Source organism: Elgaria multicarinata, chromosome 3 (assembly GCF_023053635.1).
Source record: "Elgaria multicarinata webbii isolate HBS135686 ecotype San Diego chromosome 3, rElgMul1.1.pri, whole genome shotgun sequence".
NCBI classification, from domain to species: Eukaryota; Metazoa; Chordata; class Lepidosauria; order Squamata; family Anguidae; genus Elgaria; species Elgaria multicarinata.
In genome coordinates, this window is record NC_086173.1 from 60,454,153 (window position 1) to 60,464,403 (window position 10,251).

The 10,251-nt window shown below is 50.1% G+C and overlaps 1 protein-coding gene across 2 annotated transcripts in view; it reads right to left on the reverse strand.

The window, feature by feature from the left end:
• Positions 1-5,959, reverse strand: part of NTN1 (netrin 1) — a 137,707-nt gene extending 131,748 nt beyond the window's left edge. The window contains exon 1 of one of the 2 annotated variants that reach the window (XM_063120429.1): positions 4,913-5,959. In XM_063120429.1, coding sequence (XP_062976499.1) covers positions 4,913-5,948 — 1,036 coding nt within the window. In that variant the 5' untranslated portion in view covers positions 5,949-5,959. The remainder of the gene's footprint in view (positions 1-4,912) is intronic. The other variant, XM_063120430.1, reaches the window with a different exon arrangement.
• Between the last annotated feature and the right edge of the window lie 4,292 nt (positions 5,960-10,251).

Genomic DNA, 10,251 nt, shown 5'->3' on the forward strand with positions numbered 1-10,251 from the left:
TATCTATTCTCCATCCCACTTCTGCAGCAAGTTACTCATCCAAAAGGGTAAGAAATGACCTATTACAGTATTTCATGAAAACAGCACTGGTCAGCTAATAGTCTGATCGACCATTTGTGTTATAAACAAAAACAAATCAGCAATTTTAAGCCACTCTGTTCTGCCTTGCCTCAGTTTGCATGTTTTCTGCTTTCAGTAGTAGATGAAAACTCAGTGCAGTACCTGCTACTAGTGTACTGAGCTCAGTTTCCAATGTAATCAGGTCCACTGCAACCAGTACTTCATAAACGTCCTTTCATTCATCTGACGTTGGGAACATATTCCCAGCATTTATTTCATAGTCTAAGCACACCTGCTTCAGACTATACAGGGAGATTTCCTTTTCCCAGAGACACTGTCCATGTTTCTAGCTATGAGCAACAGTGCCAGACAAAGAGTGTGTTCTAGATTTACTTGTGGCTGGCATGTCTCTTTTGAATGTTATGCCAGGCTGCTCCAAGTTAAAAAGCAGGGTAAAGATTGTGGATCAGAAAATAAATCCCCTCCAATAAAGGTCAGCCTTGTGATCTGGTTTCATTATGACTTAACCTAAGCTCAGCTTAATTATGAGAACAAAGATTCTTCACATTACTCTTGGTGATTCAACAGAAAGGCAAATTCCATGTTGGGCATAATTAGAAAAATAAAACTGCCAATATTCATAATGCCTTTTATATAAATCTATGGTGCATCCACACTTGGAATACTGTGTACCATTCGGGTCACTGCACCTAAAAAGGATACTGGAGAACTAGAAGGATAGAAAAGGTCAAGCCAAATGATAAAGCCAACTGCCCTATGAGGAAAAAACACAAGGTTTAGGATTGTTTAGCTTAGAAAAAAGGTGAGAAAAGGGTGGGGGTGATCATCTAGAGAGCAGCAGGTGATGAGGCAGCAGCACACAGGGCAGCATTGGGATGTTGTGTCCCACTGGGTCTGATTCCATTTGCTGCATCATCCTTCTTTCCTATTTTTAAAAGCACTTTGTAGTTGGTGGGCATGTACACATGGTTACAGATGCTCATTTTATTATTTTTTTACAATAAAATGTATCATCTTTTCTATAACAATATGGTGTCAATTCCCAAGTAAATGGCAACAGATGCAAATTCCATTTTATTCTTGCAGTCTCAATGATTTAAGTGAGTTTAAAATGTGAAACTGCACATGCTGAGAGTATTTCTTATTTTATCAGGGTTGACAAACAGATTTTTGTTGTGGATGATCTAACATATCAAGCATATAGAAGCAGTTGTGTATGTGTGTTACTTGTGTGCTTTACAATTGAAATAATACACACATGCCCATCTAAAGATCTCCCCGCTCCACATAAGACCGTTACACCCAGGGTATGAAATTACCTAGCTGCATCAGTGGCTCAACAATACTAGTTGCTGGAGAATGTGATTATAAAGATGCTATTGACTACAATCCTGCTTATATGCTTCCCATCCGGTTGGCCCTGGGAGGAAGAGAATGCTGGAATAGATAGACCTTTGGTCCCATGGAGCATGACACTTACTGTGTTCTTTCTGTGACAGAAAGCAGAGGAATAAATGGGGTAATGGAAAATATTCTGCAGGAGTGCCAGTTACCCCTTGGAGTCATCTTTGTGGTGACAAACTGGGATATGTTGAAGAAGGAAGCAAAGGTCTAGTTCTTCCATAGGAGGACAAAGTTCTTTCTGGTTCTTCCATAGGAGGACAAAGTAGGCTGGAAAGTCAGGATGCTCAGCAATGACAAAAAGAGGTGGGGGGGTCAGGATGGTAGACCCTGATAAATGCTGCAGGGTGGCTTGGGGAATGGGATAGAGTCACCACTGACTCTTAAGCAGTGAATGAGGTGTTTCATCTGCGAGCAGCTTATAAATACCCAGGGGTCCTAACAGGCTATCCCTCCACAACAAAATATTCTAGCAAAGAAAGGGTATACTTTCCCATTTTCTCTCATAACTCTGTTAGTTCCTGGGGGAAAATAAGTCTCAGAAACAGGAAAAGGCTTCTCCTGCCCATTTTTTTACCTGATGGAAAATTTGGAATAAAATCAGTTGAAATTATTCTTTATCCCTTCTTTTGAGTCAATGGCAATACTTATAGAAGATAGGAAAAAAAATACATGCTGGAATTTTTAAAAATACATTAGACACTGTTTCCTAGGAATACTAATTGCTTTTCTGGCAACTGTAGCTCAAATACTAACTTTTTTCTATCATCAGGATATAAATGAAAGGGTGTAAAACTTCTCAAGAATCATTACAATTTTGGAAAGGAGAATAATAGTTCTGGGGGTGGGGTGCACTTATTACCTTTATTATTTTATTATTCTATTATTATGTAGTATTTTAAGTCAATGTATTGTTATTATTGTGTTGTGTTTATGTGATAGTTAATGGATGTTTGTCATATAAAATCAAATAAAAATTATTTTTAAAAAGGATATAAATGAAAGATGTAGAACTATACTTACTAGTTTCACAAATATTCTTAGTGATATTCTGTTAATCTATTTATACTAACTAAATGTATATTCCTTAGATTCTCACTATGTTTACTCAGAAGGTGCCACATTGATTTCAGTAGATCTTACTTCCAGGTAAGGTGCAACCCTACACATATTTACTAGGGAATACATGGGGTAAGCTTTCAACCAGAACTTGGTTGGACATACTTCCAAGAAAATTTAAGCACTGGAAGTCCATTCTATTGGAATCTATGAGTCTTCCAAGTACAGGCTGCACCTTGAAGCAGAATGCATTGCGATGGAAGGTACTCCTGTGAATTCACAAGTGTTTCATACTGACAGGTGCTAAAGAAGTAAATAAAGTTGAGTTTTACGAATGACCAACAAGTGGAGTGTTTCATTTCCCCAAAAAACACTTCTGAGTATTTTTTTAAGTGTAGTTTGTAATGCTTTCAAATATTCCCACTCATATAACACATCTGGCTCAGCAGCTGGGATAATTCCCATCTCTCCTGGTCACCTCATTACCCTCTGATCCCCTCGAAAGCTTCAACCCCCTCATTATCTGACTGACCATTTCTCTTGCACTTTACACCTACATGCGTGCACACACACGCGTGCGCACACACACACACCACAGTTGCACTTCTGTGCCCTGTAAACAGCAAAAAAAGGATAGGAGCGTGTTGCTTGCCCAAAACCAGCCGTCACAGCTTTTAAAAAATTGTGCTTGAAGGCACAGCATCCCTTCTTTGGTTCAGCAGCGCCTGGCCCATGTGGCCAAAGATCGGCTCCCAAGGAGCAAAGGAATGGCCAAGTTGCTGGGTTGCACAACTCTTTCAACTGGGCTCCAGAAGGGTTGGAACCTGGAGCACTCTGCCACCACTGGGGATCTCACCAACCCCACAGGTCTCCCTGGACATTTTTGCTCCATTCCGTCTCCTTGGAACCCATGTGGGAAACAACCTGGGACCTTCCCTCCTGCTCATTTGCTCAGTGCTCCCTACTCTGGCAATACCGGAACCCTGGAAATCTGGTGGTAGCAAGTGAGTGCCTGGCCTACTTCTTCAGGAGACTTTAAAATAACAACAACAACAACAACAACAACAACAACGGGACCAGGACATAATATGAACCAAAAGCTTCCCTACCTTCCCTCCCGGATTTCTCAGCATAAAAGACTGTGTTGAGTGGGGGTGTTAGGGAAGGAGGGGAAAGGGCTAGAAACTAATTTCCTGCCAGACTTAATTTAACTAGCAGAAATACTTGGAATAAAGCCGATTTGAGGCTATATGTGCTGAAAACCAGTACACGGGATGAACTGTGTTGTGAGAAAGATCCACATCAGCTTTCATGGTTACCTACATGACTTTGCCAAAATCATCAGATATCCCTCTCTCCTGCCCCTCCCCACCCCAAATTTGCTCTGCTGTTTTTTCAATACTAGCAGAATGAGTGATCAGTCATGGAGCATGTCTGGGTTTCAAACTATTTATGCTTTTAGCCTATTTTTTGTAACCACGGTTGGGCACTGACCACAGAAGCTTGTGCCAGAATAAATGTGTTAGGTTTTAAGATGCCGCAAGACATTATTTTTTGTTTATCTTTTAGCAAGGCTCCTGTGCCAGTAATAGCTGTGCGATGAGCAGAAATTAAACAGATAACACTTAGCCCATCATTAATTTCCCCATGGTGGGAAACCTGTTAAAGAAGCACAGGAGTCCAGGAAAACCGGGAGAGAGTGACTTTATTTGAGCCAGGGTTCAGCCATGAGGTCTGCCACACAAGAAGAAATACAGAAGAATACCTCTGAGCATGTGCTAAGTGTCTTCCATATTCCAATGAGACAGCACAGCCAGGTCACAGAAGCCCTACACATTTGGGATTAGGGTGAGGGCGTCAAAAGGGAGAATTCACCAAGGCTCAGTCCCCACCTGAACCTGGTTTTAACGCTAAGGCTCAGAATCAGTCCTGAGGGTGCAACTCGAGACTGCTGCCATTCCCTTGAAAGTTATGTTTGTAGGCCACCTTGAGGACCTAAATGATGGAGAAGTGTTTTATATATATACACCCCCACTCATAAAACAACACAAATAAATGGCAGGGCGCCTTTGAGCATATATTTTTCTCCCCAGTCAATACAGGCACACCTCACTTCGGCAATTCTTGCAGCTGAAGGGATCAGCCACCTAGACGCAGCCAGATCCCTGTCTACTTGGTTAAAGACAGCCCCCCACCCCACCCCGGCCCCCAAGTGTCAGAAACCTCCGCCAAAACACCGGCCTGCCTTACGAGATCCGTGGCAGCCCGTCCAAGCGTGCAGAAGCACCGCTCGGCGGCCGAACGCTGAATGTGCACGTGTGAAGCAGCGCCCTGCGTGTGCCCCCCACCCCCTTCCCGGCCCCTCACTCACCGACGCACTCGTTGGCCTCGCGGGCGGTGGCCCTCTGCCAGGGCCGGTCGTAGTGGAAGGGCTTGCAGCGGTCGCACTCGGGCCCGGCGGTGTTGTGCTTGCAGTCGCAGACCAGGCTGTCGTCGCGGTCGCGGACGCAGCGCGAGGCGTGCCCGTTGCACTTGCAGCGGCCGCCCACCTGCAGGTCGGAGACGGCGTAGTAGTAGGAGTCGCGGGCCAGCTCGGAGTCGTCCTCGTTCTCGTCGCCGAAGGTGTGGAGGCGGCTGAAGGCCACCTTGATGTCGGTGGCCGTGACCCAGTCCTGCAGCACGGGCGAGTTGTCGAAGTCGTGGGCCGAGGGCCGCCCGTCGAGGGTGCTGAAGGCGATGAGGCCGCCGGCCAGGGGCCGCATGTCGGTGTGCGAGTCGGTGCAGATGGCCTCCTGCTCGTTCTGCTTGGTGATGGCGGCGCGGCTGGGCTTGTTGTACATCTTGCGGCACTGCGTGGAGTAGAACTGGAAGGGCACCCACGTCTTGCCGCCGTCCATGGACTTGGCGATGGCCATGGACTCTGGGCGCGGCGAGCAGAACTGCAGGCTCACGTAGGTCACCTCGAACTTCTTGCCCAGCGCCAGCGTCAGCGTCACGTTGAGCGGGTGCTGCACGAAGCTCTCCGACTGCCAGCACGTCAGGTTGTGCGGGTTGTTGAGGTCCGTCAGGTAGGAGGCCGGGTGCGCGCGCTTCGGGTCGGCCGCGTCGCACAGGTGGCACGTGCGGCTGCGCTCCTCGCCCTTCTCGGCCAGCACGCAGTAGCGCGCCTGGGGGCGGCCGCACGTGCTCGACACCTTCACCTCCTTGCCGAAGGCGGCGTTGACGAAGTCCGGGATGCAGCGCCGCGGCTGCCCGTTCTCGTCGTAGCAGGGGTCCGGCTGCGGGGCCGTCTGCACGGCGAACATGCTCAGGCCGTAGCCGCCGCCGCCGCCGCCGCCGCGCACGCCCTCCGCCAGGCACGCCACGGCGGCCAGCGCCACCAGCGCCTCCCAAGCCCTCGGGGACATCCTGCTGGCCGGCCGGCCTCGAACGCTGCGGGAGGGCGGGAAACGGAGCCTGGGAAGAGAGAGAGAGAGAGAGAAGAACCAGGGAGAGAAAGAGCGCGCGTGAGCCCAGCCAGCCACAGGTGCCGTCGCCTCTGAAGTAAATTAGACGGGGCTTTGATTGGTCCGCGGACGAGTTCGGGTGGAAGGACAGGAGTGCAACCTCTGCCGCCTTTCAAGCTGACCCAGCGTCTGCCTCAGGCTAAAGTGGTGGGCGGGCTGGGCTCCGAGTGTGCGTGCGCGTGTATGAGAGAGAGGGCGGAGGGTGTGGCACTGCGGGCGGGAAGGACCCTGCGTGAGGGAGTGAAGCAGAGCGCGTGGCGCCGCACCAAGCAGAATACGACACTTTAAAGCAGTTTGAAAACAGTATATGGAGTGTGTCCTGGCCCCCAACAGTTGCCACTACTGTTAATATAAACCATTATAAAGCAGTAGTGTAGATCCTGCCCCGCTCTCCTGCTCGAGTAACAAGGCACCACCTGCCTCACTTTTAATGTGTGCCGTGTAACTTGAACGGATTAATTTTCAGTGAGGTTTAGGATAAGGTTGTTTTTCTCTCACATTTCAGTACCTCAAACTTTCACCCCAGGAACAGGGAAGCAATCGTAGGGTGTCCCTGGGGGAGTTCAGAGCACGTTTCCTTCAACAGCACCCAGCACCACACATCTGGAATTAAGAGTAGGTCTCCTGGGACACAGAGTGGAGCTTACCAGACTGGTTTGAACCTCCTGCACCACCTCCCTTTTGAGAAGTTAGGAAGAAAGAAGGAAAGTGGCACAACCAGTCCCAGCCTAGAGTGTTTACTTAGGACAGGAGTAGGTCCCACAGAATTTAGTGGTGCTCGCTTCCTGGCGAAGGGAGGTTAGGACTGGAGCCTGCTTGGGGAGGTGGAAGGAGCCTCTGTCAGCTGCCTGAGGCATGTATTCCCTGAGAGTGATACATCCTGCTAACTCATATCCCGCTTGGTTTAAGATGAAATATTACAGGTACCCCCATCCTAAGTTCCACTGAAACCAAGGGGATCCATCCGCTGTGTGTATTAAGTCATTTAAAGGTGTTAGGATCGATTTAGGGCATTGATTTCCATGGGATGGAATTGGGCTCAGTCTAATTGCCAATTGGCTGTGCAGAGTGGTGGTTAGGGAAGGAAGGAGAGAAGGATGAGCCGGTGACCTACAAGGAATGGCAGGTAGCTCTAATAACTTGCCTTCTGTGATGTCCCACTGGCCAGGAAATACATTCCTCAGAAATCGCTAGGACTTCATTTTAAATAAATGATGGAATGTATGTTGCCTTCATACATATATTTTTCCTCACCCTAATGCGTCTTAGTACTTCGACACACACGTTTGCTACTTCGACACACGACGCACTCTCGAAGAGAATGCATGGTGCTTTATCACCACCCACCCGCTCTTTCCACGGAGGGCTCCTCTTCAGTCTTGGTAGTCATTGCCCTGAAGAGCCCACCATTTAAAATAAATGCATTATTTTGGTGAGGGCTCTTAGTTTCTCTAGAAGGAAAAGAAGCATAATAGATATTAAACTGATCTGCAATTAGGGAGTGGATGAGAAAACTTCACCTCCTGGCATCAATTGATTTAAGTCTTGGAAACCCATTTCCTTACCTTGCACATTGGCAACCATATGACAGCTGGCTTCTGAACCGGTGGTTCCTATCCTAAGGAAATCTAGCCCCACAATGAATGAAATGTTCATTCCATGAACATTCCATGAAATGCCACAGGTCTCTGTCTTATAGCAGACTAAAAGGAACTCTTCTGGAGCTAGTTTTTGTTGTACTTGCTTCCATGTAAGAGACTTAGGACTGGAGTCTGAACTTGCGCATGTTTCTTCGATGCTTTCACTGGGACTTACTCCCAAAAGAGGCTGCATAGGATTTCATGATTAGCCTCCTTCATTTCCATGGGTGTAAAGTTACCTTAAAAACCAAGCTTACCTGTCTTGTAGTTCTGGCTGTCAGCGAGTGAACGGGGTGGGGGTGGAGCAGAAGCGCTAGTCTCAGCCCCATCCACAGCCAGGTTCGTTCAACTTACTAGGACTTAAACCAAGCCAAATCCCTGCCGTCAACCAAGGAACCAAACCAGCTAAGGCTGTAATCCTAAACACACTACTAAGGAGTAAGCCCCTTTGAAGGCAGTGGATCTGAGTTCTGAGTAAACCATGCATAGAATTGTGCTGCACATGACTCTTAGCAAGAGGGAGAACAAACACTCAGCAGCGCAATCCTATCCAACATTAGTTCTACTTAGAGTAGGCCCATTGAAATGAATGGGACAAGTCAGAGTAACATCCGATGCATTCCCCAGAGCGCAGCAGACGAAATCCGTAAATGGTTCCAAAACCGGCAGGCGCCTATCGGTTCAACTGCACTGGCCAAGACAGCGAACTTTGGAGACGCACCGGACTCTTTCCTAGTAAAGGAAAGTCGCTGCTTTCGCCGCTGACATGGGAAAAGCTGGCAGTGGAACCATTCTGGAGATCCCGCGTGAGTTTCTCTGGGATCAAAAAAACAAACGGGAGACACAGGGGCACCCATCGTGAGGAGAGAGAGCTCGTGGCACTGGCTGGCATCACGGCGTCACGGCGTCAGAGAAGTTGGGAAAGGCGTGCAAAAGATTCTCCAACTCCGCCTCCTCTCGGAAGCAGCCTCTGGAGTGGGCCCCAGCACGGCTCAAGCGCGGTAGCTTTCCCTGCTCACCGAAGCACCAGCCGGGGCCCTTCCCTCGCATCCGCGAGCGGAGGTAGCGGCTCTCTCCGGGAGGCGTCCCTCTTCCGTGGGCTGCGCTGCTGCCTGCCTACCTGCCAGCGAGCTCCCCCCCCCTCGTTCCCTCCCTCTCGAGATCCCTCGCTAGTTACCTGGGTTGGCTTGGCAGTAGCGGGAGGGAATGGAGCCGGTGGGTTGCCGTCTCCGCTGCGCCGCGGGCAGCTGCAGCACCAGGCGGGCTGGAGTCGCTCAGGGATCCCGGTCGGTGCCCATCGTCCTCCGGCCCCTGCGAGCGGCCAGGCTGAGTGGATGCCCGGAGCGTGTGACGCGACAGGCTCGAGCCGAGGTTGAGGTCATCCCGGAGGAGTGACACCCCGTGGTGGGCTCACGCGGGGGAAGAAGCAACGACATCCACTGGCGGGATGGCAAGACACGGCGGGGAGGGGAAAGGGGCGGCCGCAGCCCTGAAGCCCGGGCGGGAGAGGGGGGAGGAGCCGGGAGAGGAGGGGGAGTTTCCAAGCCGGGGGAGGATCAGGCTTTGGCTAGAGGTTTCCCCCACCCAGCTCAGCGGGAGTGGGCAGAAACGATCCCGGCGAGAAAAGGGAGATGCCCGCGGCCGGGCCAGGAGGCAAGGAAGGAGCGCGCCTGGCTCTGTCCTACGCCAGGTTACCCGCGGGTGTGACGCGCGAAGGGCTGCAGTACCGGAGCACTCGGACAACTGCTCCGGAAGGGGTGAGCGGGGGGGGCAGTGCCCGAGCAGCCCCCTTTCAAGGGGTGGAGGAGTCCAGAATAAGAGGGATTGGAGGACGACCAGGAGATGATTCCTTGCTCGAGGGAAACCCGAGCGCTGGGCCGATCAACCTGGTTGTCCGGCACGCGGGGGCGGAAGCCCGAGGAGGGCTTAGCGCGTCTCCGGGAGCGCGCTGCTTAGGTGCGGGCCTTTGGTCCTGGTCAATCACAGGTCCCACAGCCGGGAGTACAGGCCCCAAAGGTTCAGAAACACACACAACCTTCGCACACATGATCCCTCCGATCATCACACTGCGCTGCGAACTCCCGGGCCTGCCAGCAGAGAATATTTCGCGAAACGCGTAGCCAGGCAAAACATGCGCCTATCAAGTCTCCAGCCTCCCTACTTCCGAACGACTTGAACATGTTTGTTCCTCGCCTCAACATTAACCATGCAAATTCGTGCGACTTGTCAAAATACCCAGCGGTTTCGTTGTCTGAAGCAAACTGAAGTATTGTCCGCACCACATAGATATCAACCAGGGAACTTCCTCTTCTCGCCCTCCCTTCCCTTCCCTCCCCTTTCTTCTTCCTATGTTTAAAACAGATTTCTAGCCCTCAAGGTTGCTGCTGGGTGTCAAATCCCGACAACCGGTCTGAGGAACACCTGCTGCTACTCACCTATACCTTATAATATTTAAAAGCCAACAGTATTTTATTGTGCATCTAATTACGGGGCCGTTACCGTTCTTTGGGAAGGAATTCTGGTACAATGGATATTCTTTTGTATGGCGAGATCTCAGACGGTCG